Source organism: Onychomys torridus, chromosome 1, assembly GCF_903995425.1.
Source record: "Onychomys torridus chromosome 1, mOncTor1.1, whole genome shotgun sequence".
NCBI classification, from domain to species: domain Eukaryota; kingdom Metazoa; phylum Chordata; class Mammalia; order Rodentia; family Cricetidae; genus Onychomys; species Onychomys torridus.
In genome coordinates, this window is record NC_050443.1 from 175,585,719 (window position 1) to 175,609,187 (window position 23,469).

A 23,469-nucleotide genomic window follows, 5' to 3' on the forward strand; every position below is an offset into this window, starting at 1 on the left:
ACCAGCAGCAGCATCCTCAGGACACCCCAGTGACCCGCTCAACTGTCACCTCCCTGTCTCTTCCATCTGTCACCTAGTTCTTCACCTTTTGTGCTTACCACTAACTACAGTTAACTAATTTACTTTTCCAACCTCAATCTGCCCTGTGGGGGACCATCCCAACCCCATATTTTCCCAGAATACTCTTGAGTAGAAGCAGCAGGAAATATTAGTTAGTAGAAGAGTAGAGGGAGAGAAACAGATAGAAAATACAGAATAGACTCAAATACTGGGTCCTAATCCATCATGCCCTGACTGTCTCTGCCCTAGCATTTTCAAAGGAATGTCAAGGGGTGGAGCAAAAGACCTCCCCACAGCACAGCCAAGTGCAGACCATCTCAGACACCTGCACTCAGGCCCGTGGTTCAATCATCCTCTTTATGTAGACCTGCTGGGTAAAGCCTACACGGGCTCCAACACTGCCCCTTAAGAGTGAGACATAAAGGCTGAGGATATGGTTCAGTGGGTCAGGTGTCCTGAATTTGGATCCCCAGCACCCACATACAAAGCCAGGCCTGGTGTCACACACCTCTAACCTCAGCATGGAGAGATAGACACAGAAGGGTCTTACCACATGTTGAATGGCCTGGCCAGTCTGGCTGAAATGGTGAACTTTGGGTTCAGTGAGAGATTCTTTCAGAAAACAAGGTGAAGAATTTTAGAGGATACCAGATGCTTACTTCTGACTTACACACACACACACACACACACACACACACACACACACACACACACGCATGCTTATTGTATACACAAAGAGTGAAGTTGATGACCACCTCCTTTATCCCAAAACACCAGTGCCCAGCTCATGGTAGACTTCTGTATTTTAAGGCTACTAATGTGAACAGGCAGTGCTGTGCTGAGTGGTTCATAAATGCCTTGGATTCTTGATACTCAGTCCGGTTTTCACATGGAGCTGCCTCTACTAAGACCTCTTGATATGACACACCCAATCGATGCGTCAATGATTGTTCACTTATTTCCCCCCACATAAATCTGCCGAGTGTCCACCTATGTTGGGAGCTCACTAATACTCTAACAGAATGCCCAGCCTCATGAATATTCAGTCTAAGGAGGCAGAGAGGGAACACATATTGCTGAGGCAGTAACTCGGGTACCTCATGATGGTCTTGTGAAAAATTAGTCGGCAGAGCAAAAGCCATCTGATGAGTGGGCTTCAACTTCAGGCTTCTCCTGGACCAGGCCTGTGGGGCCCGCCATGGTGAGCAATTGGCTTCCAGAGGTCGGAGCAGTCACTGGCTGAGCACTAAGGGCATGTGCCCTGTGTGATGGCTGAGGGAGAGGCGGGGCACACCCGTGCATCAGCTGACACAGTGTCAAGCCTACATTGCAGAATCAGGTTGGAGGATTTCTGGAGCCTCCACATAGATTACTGCGGACAGACAGGAGCTGGGGATAATGTCTATTGATGAGATCAGTTGAGTCCACAAGAACCACCCTCGCCCGGTAACTGCTGCTTTCTGTAGCCCTACCTACAACCTGTGCTGCTAAATCGAGAACACTGGGAATGACTGTCCCAAAAGTGAGCACCATGGTTGTTTTTCCTCCCACTGATCAAAGAGAGTCTCCAGCTAAAGGGGGAAATAATTAAAAAGTAAAAACCTTATGTAATGGGGTTAAAAAAAAAAAAAAAAAAACCTTCTGAAGTCAATAAGCAACTATGGACAGCGCTTCAAAGGGCCCAGAATCAATGTTTATCAATAGCAGTTTGGCATCTTTAATTTATCTTTCATGAATATAAAGTGTGGTGTTATAGGGGCCCGTCCGTGCCATTCGGGCTGAGATTTGAAGAGCAGAAATCTATCAGTATTCTCAGAGGTGGCAGAGGTTCTTGCTGATCTGGAGCCCTCTATCTGTGGGTGACAACAGAGCAGCGCCGGTGGATAGACCCACAGCGCCAAACACGCAGTAGCTCCTACCTGCCCCCTCGAGCCCTGGGCTCTTTATTTTAGCTGCTATCTTTGGAGACTTTTTTTTCTACAGAAGACAAGGCACCCCTTGACTCTACCCAACCCCCAAGTGACCATTTGTTTAATCAAGATAGGTGGTTTGCAAAACATTAAACAGTATTTGATGCCTAGTTAATAATTGGCATCCTCTTCATTTGTTCCGGAATCTTCAGAGACTGACATCCCTACCCCCACCCCCAAAGGCATACACAAGAAAAGAAATTGTAGGGAGAGCAAATCAAGAGGCCTTCAACAGCACAGACATCGGTCAGGATGCTGGATCTCCGTGCTCTGCTGTTAATTGCCCTGGTGGGGGAGTCAGCCATCGGGGTAAGTGGTCATTTCCAATTTCTATGGTTGAGAGATTATGAGGATTTTAGCAAAATCAAGCCATCTGGGTTTGAAGCACGAAAATCTTAAATTGGGAAAGGCTGCTGTTGCCAAGTTGAGTGTGGCCTGACTACAAGAGCTTATGCAGACCATCTCCTGAACTTCTGAGTAGTTTTGTAATGACATGGGTAGCCTGAGTCTCTTGTAGAAGAACCTCCATGAATTCGTTCCAACAGAGGTGACTAGGGCACACAAATTCTCTACAGTACGGAGAAAATCTGGTATACACCTCAAGGACCCCCTTGAGAAACGCTCCCAAGAGAGCAGAGTAGGGTACTAACCCTAGCACACCTGTCAGATTCTCCAGCCCTCTGGGGGACACTAAGGAAAGGACTCCTGGGCTTTGGCCTCAGGGGGATTCCCTGGCGGCTCAAGTGAGCCCAGCAAAGGCTTTACTTCGCTGCATTGGACTTGAGGAGAAACCCTGTAGCTAGTACTTTCTCTTCTCTTTCCCATGACCATAGCTGGTGGGACAGAGAAGATGAGCTAGGGCCCAAGGGAGTTTGCGGTGAGCCAGAAAGGGAAAACTGTAAAGCTTTAACTAGGGCACTGGAGACCTTTGGGCTGGACAATCCTGGAGATGCTGGTCCTTCTGTGCACCCTCGTGGTGCAGCTGTCAACAGGATCCTTGGGGAAAGGGAGGAATAGAATTCCTGGGGTCTCCCTGCTGGCTATAGACTGAGGCTTGAATGTTGAGCCTCGGAGCCAGAGCCGGCAATGGTCTTGACTTTGTCACAGGGTAACTGTGGAGTATGTGGCCGAATAATCTCCCTGAGTCTCCAAGTAATCACCAACACCCAGCTGCTTACTTGGTAAAGGTCATGACAACAAAAGGTCATGTGTGGCCTCCATAAACCTTAGCTCATTTGCTTTGTTTCTCTTTGTGGTGTTGGTGATCAAAGCCAAGATCTTTAGTGGGTACTAGGCAAGCTGTTTACTGGTGAGTCAACCCCCCCCCAACCCTGCAGTGTTAGCTCTTTTCACAGATAATGTCCAGAATATGAGCAACTTCCCTATAAAAACCAGAGCATAGTCCCTCTGATGAGGAGCTATGGAAGGTAGAGATGGAGAACAGCTGTAAACTTCTTAAATCTGGTTAAGCACTTTGAGTTGTATTTCCCTTTGGGAGTGTTTCCTGGGGGAGTGGAATTAATTACAGCCTTGCTCATTAGTGTATTCATAAGATAACATCTCTAGCTCCACTCATACCCTTCCCTTAGTTCCAAATGCAGTTGCCAAGTTGTTTTAGAAAAGATTTTCTTGCCAAATTATGAGGTGGGAAGATGTGGTGGCTGCAGTCACAGATGGCTATCAAGAGGGGTGATCTGACTATGTGATTGCTTGGTGGGCACCTGGAGCTGAGAGAAGCTATCCCACAGGTGTACAAAAAGGCAGTGGGGAGTCTCAGAGGCCCAGAGAAAATACCAGTGGGAAACAATTGCCTAAAGTCTGCAGGCACAAAGGGTTAACAGGATTTGTCTGAAGTTCCCAAAGATAATAGTCCCAGCCCCCAATACTCCCACAATTTTTTTTGTAAGATCCAGAGAATTTTTAGGGTTATCAACGGAACTGTAAGTCAATAGTGGGTAAAAGAGAATATATGAGAGCTAGCCTCAGGCATCGAGCTTAGTCAACTCCAAGAAAGGACTCGTGGCTTTCATAGGTTTTCTTACCCAGATGTGTGCCGAACAGATGGCTGAGAAGTCTTCATGTCCTATGGCCTGGCACACTGCATCCAGGACAAAATAGCCACATGGGATGCTTGGGAGAGTTTGGGGCTTCATAGAGAGACAAAGCCACATAGCCTGAGGGACTGAGTGGCTTTTCCTACCTACATAGCTAAAAATAATAACCAGTTGTCTCTCAGCATTCAGGAAGTTGAGGCAGGAGGACTGTGAATTCCAGGCCAGTCTGGGCTACATAGTGAGCTACACAGGCCAGTTTGGCCTATGCAGCTGGATCCTGTGTCAATAACATAATAATAATTAATAATAATAATAAACTGATAGCATATAGTAGAGTTGGTCCTCAGTGGTAGCCCCTAAGTTTGCTAAAGATTGGTTCACTGCCAAAAGGACCCCAAGTCATAGGTACTGTCACTCTTCCCATTTTACACACACAGAACTAAGGCCCACAGCTGGGAAATGACACAGTTGAGTTTTAAACCTTTAGAGGATAGGCCTGGGTCCCTAAGTACCATCTAAATACTTAGGGACCTAAGTACATTTCTTGGTGCATGTAGTATTAGGAGCCACACCCTAGCTGGAAGCGAACGGTCATTTGCAGGGCTGCGGGTCATGGACTCCATGTACCTCTGAAGCTGAAAGAAGACAGTCTTAGCATCTGTGCTGACCCAAGAGGTGTCTTGTGCATCATGTTGACTTTTTCTTTGGATCATCTATATCAAAAGCTCCTCTTTAAAAAACATTTTATCATCATCCTCTTCACGTGTGTGTGTGTGTGTGTGTGTGTGTGTGTGTGTGTGTGTGTGAGAGAGAGAGAGAGAGAGAGAGAGAGAGAGAGAGAGAGAGAGAGTGTGTGTGTACACGCATGCGTGCAGAACAAAGGACAACTTGTGGGGATCAGGTATCTCTTTCCACCCTGTGGGTTCTGAGAATTGAACTAGGGTCATCAGACTTCGTAGCAAGCACTTTTACCAGCTGAGCCATCTCCCTGGCCTCTACCTGGGATTTTATTTAGAGAGTCACTAAGCAGAGATGCAGCTCAGATAACAGAGCTATGAATTCCAAATATTGTTCCCATGTTTCATGTCTGGTCTAGATCGGTGTGTGCATATCTGTTGTACAAATCATTTGAGTGTCCATCCCCAGCGTAGTTGTGTGGTGTCGATGCTCTCCAAAGAAGAAACAGGTTGGGGGTTGATAGGCTCTCTTGTGCCAGACGGAGTCCATCTGACCCTCATCCTTATAGAAAGGCCACTCAATGGCCAAAAAGCCAGGGACACCTTATAAATATCTTCAGTGGTGATTCTTAGAGTGTTGGGGGCACATCGGGCTTGACCACCATGAAATTGAACTCTTCCAGGGTTATAATGAGGGTAAGCCTTGTTAGCTCTGTTCCACTCCAGACAGGAACAAAGACAGTGATTTTGCACAAAGGGGACTTAGGGACAAAGTGCTTGTTTGTTTACATCGCTGTACTGTTTCACTTCTGGAATCTTCCCGGGTACCGAACTCCAGAACGGGTTGTGTGGACAGAGATTGTAAATTGGAGTACATTCTCCCGCTCACCACCTCATTTGCTTGTGTAGAAGGTCAGTGCGCAGAGCAGTCTCTTTGTCTTGTAGTTGCCAGGCAGCATTTGAATGTCTCAAATACAGAGCTCTCCAAGGTTCCCTAAAAACTGCACATTCTGTAACAGTGAGCACACGTTCCTGTGTACACTGGGAAGGGGAGTGCACAAGTCTCCTTGTCAGTCCTATCACCATTCTACATCTTCATCACTTCACTGATGGAGGGAGGGGTGGGGGGAAGGAGGGAGGGAGGGAGGGAAGAAAAGAGGGAGGGAGGGAGAGCTAGGCAGAGAGGGAGACTGAGACAGAGAGATGGGGAGGGAGATTATACGGTTATTGTTCTAACACACTGTAGATGGTGAAATATTATTACCAGTTTGTAGTGGGCCAGTTCCCAGTCTCAGCACTCAGATCTACATATGTCCCAGGGCAGAGCCTGGGAGTCATCCCTTGTGAAACCCCACACCCCAGAATGCAGTCTCTTTCATGCCTAGGAGTCCCCTCCTCTCCTCCAACTTAGGCAAAGACTTCTGGATAAAGGAAAGGATTTAATTCTACTGAAACTTCTCACAGATTTAAGAGAGGAATAAAAACAAGCAAAACAAACAAAAGCATGATTGCAAACAGGAGCCCAACTCATTAGCTTTGCCGTGTACACTGGTATTTAGGGAAATCAGGTCGCTGAAGTCACATGTGTATATAAGCACGCATATATTTATATTCTAAATGCATTAGGATTTCCTAAATGTAAAAGAAATTCTGCTGTCACAGAGAAACAGCATGGCAGAAAATTCAGCAGCCAGGATTTTAAATAAAACATGCTTTCTCTTCATAATTAATATAACAAGGTTTCCTGGCTTAGGGTTTGGCAAGGATCCCAGGGAAAAGCAGTGGGGGAGGGGGCTGATTTGACATGCTTGTGATTGACCCAAGAAATAAGTTCCTGGAAGACCTTGTGCTGTGAGGGCTCTCCTGGTCCTCCCCCACTATGCTCCCCCAACTGTGCCCCGCTACTGTGACCCTCCCCTCCACACTGTGCCCCTCCCCTCCCTTCCACACTGTGCCCCTCCCCTCCTCTCCACACTGTGCCCCTCCCCTCCTTTCCCCTCCCACACTGTGCCCCTCCCCTCCCCTCCCCTTCCCTCCCACAGTGCACGAAGCAATTTGAAAATAATAGCAATAAAATTAATTCATTGACAATGATGTCTCATAATAGTTCTACCAGCCATGCATTGACTCTTACAACATATTTCTTGTGGTTTAAACTTCCTGACAAGCCTATGAGGTAGGCCAGCATCACTCAGCTTTCCCAGATAACAAGGCAGGCTACAGAGACACAATAACCTGCCCAAGATGGCGCACACAGCAGGCCAGCGAGCTAGACTCAAACCCACCTATCCAAAGCACAGTTTCTGTGCTTGTAGCCATGGTGACATGGGTGGTCACTCCTGGCTGTTGGATGTGGAACCACAGGTGCCAGGCTAGGGTGTGGCCTCTGCATCCTGCTTACACGGGGCGGCCACCAAGAGAGGAAGCTGGCTCCTCCTGGTGGCTTCTCTTCCGCGCAGGAAGCTTCACTTCTGACATCGAACAGCTCAGTCTTGCCAGACAACTAAGTCATTAGACTTCAGTCGGGGTTGAATCCACTTCAGAAACCGCCACAGACTCACCTTTACCTTTACTTTAAAAATGTATTTTTAATACTTGTGTGTGTGCATGGGTGTACATGCTTGTGTGTATGTGTATACATAAGTACACATGCCTATATGTATATGTGTATATATGAGTATACTTGTGTACATGAGTGTATGTGTATGTACATGTGTACATGGGTGTATGTATGTGTATGTGTGTATATAAGTGTGCATGCATTGGTGGCCAGAAGCTGGTGTCAGATATCTCCAATCTGTCTCTCTCCATCTTTCTTTTCTTTTTTGAGACAGAGTCTCACTATGTAGCCCAGGCTAGCCTAGAAATCAGAGAGATCTACTTGCCTCTACCAGAATTAAAGACACGTTCTACCACACCCAGCTTCCGCCTTATTTTTGTGCCTGGATCTCTCTCAGTCTGGGGCTCACCTCCTCAGCTAAGCAGGCTGGGCTAAGAGCGCCAGGGTCCTCCAGCTCCACCTCTCCTTAGAGGGGTTACAGGCTCACGCTGCCACATGCCAGGCTTTCCACGTGAGTCCTTGGGAATTGAATCTGTGTCTGCACGACAAACACTTGACTGACTAAACCATTTCCCCAATCTGGGATTCTTTATAATTGGGGAAAGTGAGGCAAGATGCTAGCCAACAGCTGCACAGGAGAAACATGAACCCTCAGTTTCCTGGGCCAGGCACTTCATGCCTAAGAGAACTGGCTGTAATTCAGGTCAGATTCAGGAGACATGGGACATCAACTCCTGGCTTCCACATGCATGTACTGTCATGTACACACACACACACACACACACACACACACACACACACACACACACACATATACACCCCACAATAAAAATAAAGGCAAAAGGCAGAGTCACCAGGCCCTGGTTGAAAACATGTTTTCTGGCCCCACCTGCACCCATGTGGGATCCTGCAGGCCCCATCTCTCCACAGGGTCCCTATACGATGCAGTGTGGAAACCAGAGACTTTAAACCAGAAGTGCTCTGGGTCTAAAGACCGCTCTTTTCCTTCCTGACCCCCCTCCCCCACCCTGACAATCTCTGCACACTGTTGCCACATGAAGCCATTGTCAGGTAACTAGGCAGGGGCCCAAGTAGGACAACTTGGGGCTGTGTAGCAGGGGAACCGCTTGGAGTCCTTCTGAGCCAGGGACAGGGGGTCTGTTAGAAGTGGGGGACCTGAGCTCCTGCCCCCTCCCCGCAGTCCTTCAGAAGCCACTTCTTGATGTCTGGGGCTAGCTTCTCTCTATAAAACACTTCCCTGAGATCTCCAAGAAGGAGCTGATCTGCAGAGATTGCTTGCCAGTACCTTCTCCCGGGGCATCCACCCCACAAAGCCTCTCCTCACACTGAGCATCAAGGCACAGCCACACTGAGCCTACCAACCGAGACAGCACTGAGCACATTCCGGGCCAAACCGAGAATCCTTGCTACTAAAGAACAAAGTGACAGTGTTCTGTACTAATCACAGTGGCTATAATTTCTTCAAATGGAAAATAACAAGTGTGGTTTTGCTGTGAAGCTCATCCAGCCCCATGGGATCATTTTTGAACACTTGGTCCCCAATAGGTGACACTCTTTTCTGAGATTACAAACAGAATCTTTGAGACATGGACTCTTGCTGGTTGATACAGGCCACAAGAAGTAGGCACTGAACATTACACACCAGCCCTACTTCCGGCCCATATTTCCACTCTCAGCTCCTGCTGGGATATGACCAAACAGTGTGGCAAGCTCCTGCCACCAGAGCCAACATGCACCGGCTACCCCGAAGAACCATGTCCCCCAAAACTGTGAGCAAGAACGAACCCTCTCTCCTTTAAACTGCTTCCTATGTATTTGACCACAGTGTTGGACATGTAATGACTACAAGTGTGTTCCATGCCTCACTAGTGGGAGGAACATGAGGTGATGCAACTCTGGGAAACCCCATGTAACCATTTGCAAAGAACAGACAGAACTACAACCAGAACCAGCAACTTCACCCAGGGACGCATCTGGAAGAGTTGAGAGGGGATGTGAGCCAACTGCTGCATTTAGAGCTGGAGTAATCTTTCTAAGTCCATGGCTAAAACTTCCCTCTCCCCTTTTGAGAGGCAGCCATGCCCAATCCTTTAAGAAAGACTGGTCAGTTATGACTGTGTGCTGCTCTAAACTAGGGATGGAGGCGAAGGGGGGAATGGGCAGCCATTTTCACTCCTTATCACTGACAAAGACGTTTTTTGAGGTGTGTTCACCACAGTGGACTGGCTGAGACACCTTTTCATGCTTCCTCTATCTGCCACTGTGGCTATGGCGCTCCCTCGGCCACTTCCCGTAGACCCCTCTGGATAGGACTTTGATAAAGTGTCCCGATAGCAGGGTCTTTGGTATTTTCCCCTCACTCCAAACCTGCCTCTTTGAGAGCCAGGAGCTCTTCTGTCTCCGTCTATGCTGGTCCTGTCAACTGGATACAAACTAAAGTCACCTGTGAGGAAAACTCTCGATGAGGAATTGCCTCCATCAGATGTGGCCCATGGACAGGTCTGAGGGCATTTTCTTGATTGTTGGTTGATGTAGGAGGCCCTGGCTTACTGAGGGTGGGCAGATGATTCTGGGAGGTGTAAGAAAACTAACAAGGCGAGCCCGGGAGCAAGCCAGCGAGTAGCGCTCCTCCAAGGTTCCTGCCTCTGCTCCTGTTGGATCCCTCAATGATAGACTGCGATTGGGAGCATATGAGACAAATAAACCCCTTCTTCTCCAAACTTACTCTTGGTCATAATATTTACCACAGCAAGAAAAACCAGCGCAGGCCAGTGTGGGCACATTGTGGCTCCCAAACTCTGACATGGCAGCTAGGAATAAGGACTCTGTTAGAAAATGGGCACTCCCATTCCAAGTCTGTATTGCTGCTTTGGGGTAAATTGATGATTATAGTATCAGAATGGACAAGTGCCTTGGACAATAATCAAGACAAAATGTTTATGGCAAATAGTTATCACCACCCCTGGTTCACTGTCAGCTCTTAATAATTGGATAGAGCACTCCATTTTCTTATTTATTTCTTGGCTATCCAACACCACTTCCTCCACTAATTTTCATCTTTGGATTCTTCAGTCCCAGACACAGGGGTTCTTCTATTATTCCCTGACTATAGGAAAGCCTCTGACACAGTGGAGGTTAGCATCTGGAAACCTGGATACCTGTCAGGTGTTGGGCTGCCTCTGCCTGGCACCACAGCCTCTCTGTGAGTGGAAACAAGGTCATAATGTGAGTGCAGAGCACTTGCAGGGGTGGAGGGCTGTCCAAAGGGCCAGGCTCTGCTGGGAAGCCTCCCTAGTTAAGTTCAGATTGCTTTAGCAACCACGCCTAGAAAGGACATGTCTGCCACCTGCTGGCTCCAGGCAGCACAGCATCAGCTGTCCCTCAGGCTCTAGGTCTAGCAAGGTTTAAAAGACTCTGGCACTAGGCTTGTAGGCTCCTCTGCGAGCTCATAAAGGGTCTCTCTCCTGTCCTATCCACTGCTCAGGGCTGGCAGGAGCCAGGCATAGCCCATCCTGTTCAGCTCAAATAGAAAACCCTGAGTGGTATTTCCCTGAGTAGAGAAGGACACAGACCACAGGTTCCACACAAATTCAGTGGCGGGAGGTGAGGCAGAGCAGACAACCAGATCCCAGATACAGCCACTGGCTGTTCTGGGGGTGAGGTTGAAAGAGGTAACATGCCTTCTCAGGGGACCCCCAGTCTTCCTCCTCGGCACTTTCGGGTGGTCCCTGTTTTCCCGAGTCTAAGACACCCCTTTGTCTCTCTCTCCACCTCCCGTGAAACATGTGTCCCTGTCTCATTCCCTATTAAAAAACAAAAAACAAAACAAAACAAAACCCAAAAAACAAAACAAACAAACAAACAATAAACAGGGCTGGGGACCATGAGATAATTAAACAGAAGCACAGTCCCAGACATCAGAAATCACCTTCTGTCTTTCTTTTTACCCTTCCCCTCCCTGAGTTTCATTTTGTCACTGTTCAAACCTATAGGAAAATTAAATAGGGATGCCACAAGTCTCCTTCAGGACAGGTATTAGTGATTTATCCCAAGAATGCTGGGATACCTCTGGAGAGTTTCCTAATCTACAGAGGCAGTCACCCCAAGAATCACTTAAGACTTGAGCATAAATCCTAAGTGTTATAAATCCTGTGGATGAGGTTGTCATGGGAACATAATGCAACCATGCTACTCATGGTCCAGGAGCAACTGACTAGTTAGTATTGTGGCAGATCCCAGGGAAGCCATATTCCTACAGGTGTGTGTGTGTGTGTGTGTGTGTGTGTGTGTGTGTGTGTGTGTGTGTGAAGGGCCAAGATGTGTGCACAGGAGAGGGAGTATCTTCAGATAGGCCTGCCTCTCCCCCAGCAGACCCCCAGCACACCTGTGTCTGTGGACTAGCAATGTCTGGCCTAGGGCATCTGGGGAAGGAGTGGGCAGCTCCCTCAGACACTCACTTGTTGTTTTGTTTTTCAGTTCTCACTGATGCCCTTCATTGCACCCCCAGACCCAGGTGAGTGTGCCGTCACCCCAGGCTTCCACCAGCCCAGAGCCAGAGTATAGATGTGCTTAAGGGACCTTGGGACTCGGCTAGTTGCAAGGTATCACAGAAACCTTTGAGAATTTATCCAGAAACACTGCAGCTGTGTGTGTAATAGTGGACACAGCCAGTCTCAACTATCTAAGGGAGAAACTACTACTGTGGTTAAACACCCTGATTTTACAGAGAGAGAAACTGAGGCCCAGAGCAGTGAGGCAACTGGCTTCTTGTCCATTGGTGACTGAGGAGAGAAAGGATGGGACTGAGCAAGGGGCCCCCTACTTACTCCATTCCCCCAGAGGGAAGCCAAGACACTGGACAGGTAGCTCCAGGATTAGCTACTCCAGCAATGCCCCCCACAGTACCACTCTACCATGGTCCTCGGGCTTAGCATGTCTAGATAACCCTCAGGAAGTCTCAGATTGATAACAAGGCACACTGCACTGAGAGTCAGGTAGACCCGAGGTAGATGCCATGTCCAACATTGGCATGGAGTTAAGATCGCATTCAAAACTGGGCATGTCTCTTGTAATCCCAGCACTTGGGAGATGGAGGTAGGAGGGTCGGGAGTTCAGAGCTTCAGCTACATAGCAGGTTTGAGAGCAGCATAGACAATGAGATACCCCACCACAAACAAAAATAAAACAACAAAAAACCCACAAATACACAAAACTATTGCATCAAAGAGTATCCAACACACAGAGAATCCCCATCTGTGGCAGTTCAGTGGACAGGGCTGTCTCTCACAGGCTCCCAGACTCACTCTGTCACCTTCAACACTTCCTGTTTCCTCTGCCTAGTGCCCATACCACAGTGGGCTGAACAACATAATGCCTGCTTGAGTCTGGGGTAGAAATTCCTCTCACTGCTCCAAGGGACCAAAGGCAGATAAGCCCACAGGTAGCAGACTAGGTTGGTTATGCTCAGAAGACCAGAGCAAGACAGCCTGTGTATGGAGATGACAGACATGATTTAAGCTTGCATCCAAGTACTTACTTAGAGCAAAGATGGTACCCACTAGCCAAATCCTGATCAATATTCTCCAGAAGAGTTCTGGATAGGCAGATAGACCATGGCAGTTTAGAGCAGGTGACCCAGACCTTTGCCCCAAGTGCTGAGGGAAATAGAAATGTATGTCCATGTGAGCATGGAGGGGAGAGGGACTCTGCATCTTTCCCCAAAGCAAGGCAGAAAATGGGAAGGAAGGCAGTCCAACTGCCCGTAAGGCTCCAACTCAGACTCCAAGCATGGATGGAGTTCAGAGAGAGGCCAAGGCTAAAGCTGGAAGGGCCACCATTTCCCCAGCCTCGAGCACACATTCCTCAGATGCCAGCAAAGGGTTCTTGGACCTGGGAGGGGAAACCAGGAAGACGGGGCTGTGGATGCTACGGGGTGAACACAGGAAGAGATAGGGCATCGAAGAGTCAAGGGGCCCGTTTCAAGTGTCTACAAAGTGGTTCTACTTGTAGTCCATAGCTGAACTGTGGGGATTAAGAAGCATCTTTATGGGCCAGGGAGATAGCTCAGTGGATAAAATGCTTGCTTTAGTGTGATAAATGGACCCAGAACCCACGCAAACGCTAGATGGACCCGGCAGCCATCCTGTAATTCTCATCTTGGAAGATGGAGACATATCCCGTGAGTAAGCTGCCTAGTGCGGCTAGCTTTATCAGGGAGCTCTGGGTTTGATTAAGACTCACTGCCTCAATGGGCAAAGTCAAAGAGAAGCTAAGGATGTTTCTGTCCTCCACATGTACATGCGCACACACGGAAATGGGGAAAAAAAATCAAGAAGTGTCTTTACCACAAGGCACTTTACTACTGTCTTCTAGAACATTGTATACAATGTCTACAGGGAGTTTATGATACCTAGGACTTAGACAATGAACTGGTAGAATAAATGTAAAACCCTGTAGACAAAGAAAAGAGTGAATTCATTCATTCTATGTGTCCATATAAGGTTTTAGTTGAACAGATTATAAAGCATAATGTCCAAGTTGACCTACACACAGGAGGAATCTCCTAACATTAGAATATTCCAGAATTTGAATGAGCTGATGGGCTCTTGGGGAGGGGCAATGAACTCCCCAACACCAGAGGCCTTTAAGGCAAAGACTCAAGTTAGAAACCTACTCAGACAGGAGTGGACAGGGCGGGATTTAGAATGCCAAGACCCTGATCTCCACAGGAGCCCTACAGGTAATGTCTGAGAGTTTGGTGAGGAAAGGAAGCAGGCTGGCCCTGGGCCCTGTCCCCAGATGCTCTGTTGGCCTCTGGCTGTGGAGTGAGGAAGTTAGATTTAAAGCATATCCTCATCTGGTCCCACCGCACGTGGGGCTGTTCTTTGATGAAATTCATCAGCTCCATGCTCCCTTCAGACAACAGCATGGCGGAGAGACACCCCACTCATGCCCTCAGGCAAGCTGCTTCCTTGATTGGTCTTACCGGTGCCAGTACATGGCAAGGGCCTTGCTAGAGCAGAAGGTGCCTGGTCCCCAGTCCCCAGTGGGTGTAGAGGAGGTGGCCATCAAATAGTACAAGCTCTGCCCATCTCCCTAAAGCAGGTGACGCACAGCCGGCAGGCCTGCGGAAATGCATCTTCAAAGCTGGCTTGGCTCTGCTCGGCACCACAGGCTGTGCCCATCCATCAGCTGTCCTGCTGCCTGCCAGCGAGGCTCTCGGCTGCGCTTGCCTGCCAGCGGGGCTGGAAACGTCACATGCAGGCCAGGCCGACAGGGCTGGGATTTGGGGAAGGCTCTCAGAGGAGCCAGCTGTGGCTCAGTGATGGATGAAGCCAACAGGGATGACATTCCAGGGATTTTCATTCCATTCCACACATCTGGCAAGCTCCTTTAGCAGAGCAGCTGTGAAATCCCCATGGCGCTAACTGTGAGCTCTTTCCAAGAGGCCCTCACCACAGACCACAGGAATCCTGGAGAGGGACCAGGGTCATGTGCTAGCTACAGATTTCCTGATGCAGACTCCTTCCTGAAAACCAAAGGCCAAAGGCTTTCTAACCTGAACCACAGAGATGCCAGGCTCATGAAAAGACACACAGAACTTGCAGTTGGGTGAACACAGGTGTGGATGTCCTCTATCTGGATGTTTTGATCTGTGGAACAGGAATGATTATTCTCACCACAGAGGTTGATAGTTAAGGGGAATTTTGTTTGTGCATAGAGTACCTGACACACAGAAAATACTTAGTATGTAATAACCTACCATTGAAATTATTTGTGTCAATTCAGGATGCCCCTAACACTCTCCATAGTTATCTCCAGCTAGATTCTGATAAAGTGACAATATAAAAGCCTCCAAGAGCCACCCTTTCTCCCCTTTTCAGTGCTTCAGAAGAAGTCTCAAGTAGCCTGAATTTGAGCCCTAAGCAGTCTTTGTACGTGTGCATGCATGTTTGTAGATTCCAGAGGGCATAGCTCATGTTTGTGAGATAAGTTCTCCCCACCCCCACTCACTCACACACACATTTGTGTGTGTGTATATATGAATATGTGTGTGTGTGTGTGTGTGTGTGTGTGTGTGTGTGTGTGTATACATGTGAATGTTCATGGATGGATGGATGGATGTGCATCATGCTGCAGTGCTCAGGGTCAGAGGACCACCTCACCTTTAACTTTGCTTGAGACACTGTCTCATGTTCATAGTCTCACATGCCAGGCTACCTGACCCACGGTTTTCTGAGGGTTCTGAGATGGGTCTCTCATTGGTCTGGAACTCAGGAGTGGGCTAGCCTGACTGATCAGAGGGCCCCAGGAGCCACACTGTCTCTGTCACCTCAGCACTGAGGGGATTACAAGTCTGTGCACCCCCACCCCTGCTTTTTTAAATGTGGACTCTGGGGGTTGAATTCAGGTTTTCTTCCTTTCAAGGATGGCACGTTCCCAGCTACCTCTCCAAAGCAGTTTTCTCTAGTCTGCCAGAGTGGGGCTGGATTTCATATCAGGCAGCAGACCCTTTCTACCAGGATAGCAGACAACTTTACAGACTTGTACAGAGCTCGTCAGGAGTTTTTTTTTTTTTCCTAGCTGCTGCTGCTTCTTGTTCTTCTTGTTCTTCTTGTTCTTCTTGTTCTTCTTGTTCTTCTTCTTCTTGTTCTTCTTCTTCTTCTTCTTCTTCTTCTTCTTCTTCTTCTTATTATTATTCTTATTATTATTCTTATTATTATTATTATGTTATAATTTTACACATCAGCCATGGGTTCCCCTGTCCTCCCTCCTCCCGCCCCCACCTTCCCCCCAGCCCCTCCCCTCCATTCCCATCTCCTCCAGGGCCAAGACTCCCCTGGGGGTTCATTTAAACCTGGTGGATTCAGTACAGGCAGGTCCTATCCCCTCCTTCTAGGCTGAGCAAAGTGGCCCTGTGTAAGCCCAAGGTTCCAAACAGCCAGCTCATGCACCAAGGACAGGTCTTGGTCGCACAGCCTGGGTGCCTCCCAAACAGTTCAAGCTATTCAATTGTCTCCCTTATCCAGAGGGCCTGATCCAGCTGGGGGCTCCACAGCCTTTGGTTCATAATTCATGTGCTTCCATTCGTTTGGCTATTTGTCCCTGTGCTTTTTCCAATCTTGGGCTCAACAATTCACGCTCTTACAGTCCCTCCTCTTTCTCAACTATTGGACACCTGGAGCTCCACCTGGGGCCTGGCTGAGGATCTCTGCATCCACTTCCATCAGTTATTGGATGAGAATTCCAGCTCGACTGTTGGCCATCTGATCACCAGACTAGGTCAGATCAGGCTTTCTCTCAACCATTGCCAGCAGTCTAAAAAGGATGTATCATTGTGGATTTCAGGGGACCTCTCTAGCACTCTGCCTACTCCTGTTCTCATTTGGTCTTCATTTACATGATCTGTTATTCCTTGTTCTCCCTTTCTGTTCTTGATCCAGCTGGGATCTCCTGCTCCCCTAAGCTTTCTTTCCCTCAAACCTTGCCCTTCATTACTCCCACTGTCGTCCAGGTTGTTCATGTAGATCTCATCCATTTCTCTGTCATTGGGCAATCCCTGTGTCTTTCTTAGGGTCCCATTTTCTAGGTAGCTTCCCTGGAGTTGTGTAGCAGTCTAGTCATCTTTGTTTTACATCTAGTATCCTCCTATGAGTGAGTACATTCCATGTTTGTCCTTCTGAGTCTGGGTTACCTCACTCAGGATGATTTTTTTCTAGATCCATCCATTTGCCTGCAAACCTCATGATGTCATTGTTTTTCTCTGCTGAGTAGTACTCCATTGTGTATATGTACCATAGTTTCTTTATTCATTCTTGGTTGAAGGACATCTAGGTTGTTTCCAGGTTCTGGCTATTACAAACAATGCTGATATGAACATAGATGAGCAAATGCCCTTGTGGTATGATTGAGCATTCCTTGAGTATATGCCCAAAAGTGCTACAGCTGGGTCTTGGGGGAGATGGATTCCCAATTTTCTAAGGAAGCACCATATTGATTTCCAAAGTGGCTGTACAAGCTTGCATTCCCACCAGCAGTGGAGGAGAGTCCCCCTTGCTCCACATCCTCTCCAGCATAAGCTATCTTCTGTGTTTTTGATCTTAGCCATTCTGACAGGTGTAAGGTGGTATCTCAGAATCGTTTTGATTTGCATTTCCCGGATAATTAGGGATGTTGAGCAGTTTCTTAAATGTATTTCAGCCATTTGAACTTCCTCTGTTGAGAATTCTCTGTTTAGTTCTATAGCCCATTTCTTAATTGGGCTGTTGGGCATTTTGATATCTAATTTCTTGAGTTCTTTATATATTCTGGATATCAGCCCTCTGTCAGATGTGGGGTTGGTGAAGACCTTTTCCCATTCTGTAGGCTTTCATTTTGTCTTGTTGACCATGTCCTTTGCTCTACAAAAGCTTCTCAGTTTCAACAGCTCCCATTGATTGATTGTTTCTCTCAGTGCCTGTGCAACTGGTGTTATATTTAGAAAGTGATCTCTGGTGCCAATGTGTTCAGGAGTACTTCCTACTTTCTCTTCTATCAGGTTCAGAGTAACTGGATTTATGTTGAGGTCTTTGATCCACTTGGACTTAAGTTTTGTGCACGGTGACAGATATGGATCTATTTGCAGCCTTCTACACATTGACATCCAGGAGTTTTTAAAAAGTGAAAATCCCACCGATTTTCTTCCTGAGGTCCCCATTCATGCTGTTTGAAGCTGGGCCAATCAGAAGGCAGGGAGGCTTTGGCCATAGAGAAAACCAGTTTGTCACATCAGGCTCTGTGCTGGGCACTGTGGGGAAGAATAGAAGCAGCCCTGTTTTTAAGATTCAAGGAAGCAATTCAGATAGATGAGTTAAACCCCAAAGAGAAACAAAGAGGTTCCTGATGTTGGTTGTTTTTACTCTTTGCTCTTTGGGGAGCCCACCACCCAGCTCCCAAATAAATACACACGGAGGAGGCTTATTCTTTCTTATAAATGCCTGGCCTTAACTTGCCTTGTTTCTAGCCAGCTCTTCTTAAATTATTCCTTCTACATTTTGCCTCTAGGCTTTTGCCTATCTCTGTTCCTGTATATCTTTTCTTTATTTCTTACTCTGTGTCTGACTGTGTGGCTAGGTGGCTGCCTGTTCACCCCCTCCCCCGTGTCCTATCCTTTCTCCTGCTTTGCTACTGGCCATTCAGCTCTTTATTAGACCAATCAGATATTTTAGACAGGCAAAGTAACACAGCTCCACAGAGTTAAACAAATGCAATATAAAATAATGCAACACATCATTGCATCATTAAACAAATATTCCACAGCATAAACTAATGTAACACATCTTAAACTAATATTCCACAGCAGGATCCAGCAAGGATCCACATTCTGCAGCCAACAAGGCCAGTGAGGAATGCCCCCAATCCCATGAGCAACCCAGTGTCAATCAAGCCTTGTATGTCTGTTGTTGTTATTATTGTATAATATAGGACCTCAAACTTGAAGATGTCAGTCAATAACCATGTATTTAGACATTAATTCCTTGGGCTAGCAGTTTAGTCTGGGTTATGCTGGGCACTTCTTCTGGTCTAGACCAGGTTTAGCTAATCTGAGCTGGATTTCCTTGCATCTTCAGCCAATGAGAGGTTGGTCAGGCATTTTTGCTTTGCTACCTGATGGTTTTCTCATGTCTAAGGCCTCATCTGGTCATGCTGCTGACTCATGTGACAACATAGGCCAGACTAAGGAGTTAGGAGGGTCCAGGAAAGTGGGCAGGAGGAGCAGGGACAGGAGGAAGGAAGGGGAGAGAGAGGAGAAGGAAGCAGGGGAGGACCACACCAAGGTTTCTCCGGGTCAGCCTTGTTTCAACCATAAATGCCAAATCAAGTCCCAAAGTCAGTCCAGAAGCAAGCAGAGGGAAATGAACTCCCTTGGTGGGTACATGAACTGAAGTCTAGTCCTGCTGTAAGAGAGTAAGATGCATGGAGGGTAGAGAATTGGGAGTATGCTTGTCCTCAGATTGGCTCAAACCAAGTCAAATTTTAACACTGAAAGGGAAGATACCAGCGTTCCACGTGGCCACACTCAAGTTCTCTTCCCCTAAATCGCCCTTCAGTCTCCTTGTTTTGCTTCCTTCCTCGAGGCTGTTTAGACTGGAAATTCCTCTAGGACAAGGCCATATCCTAGTCTTGTTGGTCTACCTTTATAACACCCCCAGTCCCCAGTGCCTTCAACTGCCTGGTATAACACTTCATCCTTTGTAGGTTTGCTATAAACTGTTCACACATATGGTAGGATGGAGTGTCAACAGTGCAGAAGAAGTAGGGGTCCACCAAAATGGAAAGATTTTGGTAGCATGCTTGTACCCACTGAATGGCTTCTTCTTCCTTGGAGCCACCAAGCCTTTGCTGAGTCCATTTCAAACTGGGGCCTGGGACATTCACTATCTATAGGGATTTCCTGCCTTGTTCTGAAGGATTTGATCCAGATCTGGTATGTTTCCATTCCTCTTCAGCTCACTGAGAAATGAGCAGACCTTGCATATAGGACTAGGCTAAGTCCAATGCCCACAGCAGGTATTTTGCCCATCCCCCATCTCCTAAAAATGTCACAGTATTCCACATGTGTAAGCATCACCTCTATTTTGTGTGATTTCTTTTTATGTGTGTGTGATTATTAAGTGAATGTGTATAGGTTTGTATGTTCCATTGATTTTTATATGTGTGGGTGGTGTGTGTATACTTTTGTGTGTGCATGCCCATATGCACATGGGTGCAAAGTGCATGTGTACAGATTTGTGTTTCATGTGATTTTGTGTGTGTGTGCATGTACTTTTGTATACAGGTATACACACATTTATGTGTTTGCATGTGAATAACATGTAGAGGACTGGGGTTAGTGGTGGGCATCTTCCTCTGTCACTCTCCACCTTTTTGTTGTTGTTGTTTGTTTGTTTTTTTTCAAGACAGAGTTTCTCTGTGTAGTTTTGGTGCTTGTCCTGGATCTCGCTCTGTAGACCAGGCTGGCCTGGAATTCACAGAGATCTGCCTGGCTCTGCCTCCCAAGTGCTAGGATTAAAGGTGTGTGCCCCCGCTGCCCAGGTTTTTCTTGTTTTTTTTAAATAGAGTCTTTCATTGGACATAAACCTCACCAATTCAGCCAAAGTAGCTGGCTAGTGAGCTCCAGGAATCTCCTGTCTCCACCCCCATCCTTCTCCACGTTCTTCTTGCAGGCATAAGTGGTGGATATCCGAACTCAGGTCTCAAACACATGCAGAAAGCATTTTACCAACTGAGCCATCTCCCTGACTGCAAAATGGGGGGTGCCAAAGGGGCTCCTCAATAGCATAGTCTAGATTAGCCAATCTGCCCCCAATTTGTGGGGCCATTGAGAAGGGTTCTAGGAGCCCCCAAAAGACTCTTACCTATAAACATATGTAAGAAAACGGAAAATATGTCCTCCAGTGAAAAGAGAGGTCAATCAAAGTTGCAATCAACTCTCTGTCTCCTTCAAATATCAGTTTGAAATCTCTCATGGCCAGCTTGGACAAACGTCTCCCCCACCTTCTCCCTCCTTTCTCTGCTTTGTCGTATTTATTGCTCCAGGAAGACTGTGGTCTTACCTTTAGCCCAGCTCCTCATCTCTGGAGAGGTGGCCTCCTCTGGGAGCATTTTCATCCTGGGGAAAGCAGCCTGGGGAAAATAATGAGCAAAGAGAGCCTTGACACTGTGGTAAATGAGATGGAACTTTGTCAAGGAGCCAAAGTTGGTGGATTCAAAAACGAAATAAAAAGAAATTTCCATTTTTAATGGGAAGCATAAAGCAGCCATTGTGCCAAAGTCCATTCTTCAGAAGCTGTAGATGTAAAGGCTGTAGCAGAGTGGTGGGCGATGCCTGAGACAGTGTGCTCGGTAACCGGGCTTCACTAGAGAGCCGTCCTGCACACCATCACTGCCTCTGTTGGGCTGCCTTTGGAGTCAGGTGTTTGCATTCCTCCTGCCTTGTTACCCTCTCTCTCTCTCTCTGGAGGGTTTCCTCACAGCTTCCACTGCCAACTTGCCATCAGCAGGAAAGGGCAAAGTGAATTCAGCTTTCTCCCAGTTCCAAACTTCTCTCCACCAGCCACAGAGCCTCCAGCATCTTCCAAGATGGCACACAGTCAAGGGCTCGAGTTCAGACATATACACACACCTGCTTGTCTCAAAGTCCCATCTAACTGACCTTTCTGTTTGTGGGCATCATCACCTTCTGTCTCCGTTGGTAATCAGGGTCCAGAATAGTCAAAGGGATGTGCTTGGGTGGCTGTTAAGTAGCAGGCTGGACATTCAGTGGGGATGGTTGTCTATATGTGTGAGTGCAAAGCAGTGGGAGGAGCCAATTAAAGCAATTGAACACTATCATTGACTAGAAAGACATGGTGGTTGTACGGAGACAAACTTTAGTTTAAATCTAGCTGTGAACTGGCTATGAGAGACCTTCAGCTGTTGTCTATTATCTCTGGGCCTCAGTTTCCACAATTTAAAGCACAGCCAACATACACTTCCCAGATTTTTTTTTTTTGAGGCAGGGTTCCATATGTGCCAGCCTGGCCTCCAACTCTCTCTACCACCAATGGTGGCTTGAACCTCTGATCCCTTTGCCTTGACCTCCTGTATTCTGGTGTGATAGTGTTGATTGTCAACATGACAACTTCTGAACTTATCTAGGCGATAAGCCTGCAGGCACACCTGGGAGGAATAATTTCCCATCTAGGCATGCACACGAGGAAGTAAGTTGATAGGGTTCACTGAGGAGAGTGACACCATTTCCCAGCTTTAGACCTAGACTGTCTAAAATGGAGGAAGTGAGCCAAATGCCAGCATTCACTCTTCATCCCTCTGTTCTGATTGTGGATCCAATGAGACCAGTGCTACAGGCTCCAGCTGCCTCGACTTCCCCACTATGGTAGACTGATCCTCAACCATGAGCTACAATAAAACCCCCTTCCTTAAGTGGGCTTTGTTGTTGTTTTTTTTTAATAGCACATTGAAAGAAACGACGTCATTTGGAATTACAGGTGTGTGTCACCTTAGCCGTTTCATACAGAACCAGGATCAAGTCTAGGGTTTCCTGTATACAAAGGCAAAAAAAGCACTCTACCAACTGAGCTACCCAGTTGGTAGCTACTGGCCCAGCTTCCAAGATTTTTATGAGGATGAACGAGATGGTATCTGCAAATGTTTAGCACAGGGCCCCATAAAAACACAGTAAAGATTAGCAGTTAAATGCTCTGTAGATGCAACTGAGAGATGTTTGGCCAAGGAGGAAACTGACAAGTGTCTTGGACTTCATTAAGCAAAGATGTCTAATGAAGTCTCATGGAGAAATACTATCCTCAAAGCCACCTGTGAGGCACCATGACAGCACCATGTGCTCTAGTCCTGGTAGACCCTATGTAGAATTATGAAGACCTGAAGGCCATAGGATGCTTCCTGCTGTGCTCAGAGCTGAGAAACCCAAGGCATGGAGAATACAATAGGTGTCCTCAAAGGCACAGTTGGTGGAAACGTGGGACTTGATCTCCTTTTCTGTTTCTAGTCAGGTTCTGCCATGCCCAATACCAGAACTGCGTTACTGGACCATAACATTCCCAAGCCCAACCTTCCTGTCTTCCTGCATCACTGGGGATAGCTGAAAAGATACATAATTCCTCCTTAAGGATATTGAGCTCTCTGGGAAGAAGTGTCCCCTAAGCCAAAGACTGACTTCCTCAGGCCTAATGACTAGGCTGTCTTCTGCCCTTTCCTGCCCTGCAGATTGGACACCTGATGACTATTTCTACAGCTACGAGCAGTCCAGCCCAGATGAAGCCCCCAGTGTCGTGCCGACCTCCCCTGAGAACCCTGATTGGTACTATGCAGATGACGGTGGGTGCCAATTGGAGGGAGAGACCATGACTGAAGGAATTTGTGTGTGACCATGTGCAAGGAGCTTTCTCTCCCCCTCTGCCTGCATGGTAAAATGGTTATCGAAGACCTTTGCAGGCTGGACTTCTTCCCACAGAGCCTCCACTAGGAGAAAAGGGAAGGCACTAAGAAGCATCTACCCGCCAGGAACAAGGGAAGTAAGGGAGGCCAAGAGAGGAACCAACTTGACCAAGGTCACACAGTAAGGC

At 47.4% G+C, this 23,469-nt stretch overlaps 1 protein-coding gene across 1 annotated transcript in view; it reads left to right on the forward strand.

The window, feature by feature from the left end:
* Habp2 (hyaluronan binding protein 2) overlaps positions 1-23,469 on the forward strand; it is a 62,657-nt gene that overhangs the window by 26,420 nt on the left and 12,768 nt on the right. Inside the window, exon 3 of the mRNA XM_036179334.1 lies at positions 23,111-23,221. Coding sequence (XP_036035227.1) covers positions 23,111-23,221 — 111 coding nt within the window. The remainder of the gene's footprint in view (positions 1-23,110; positions 23,222-23,469) is intronic.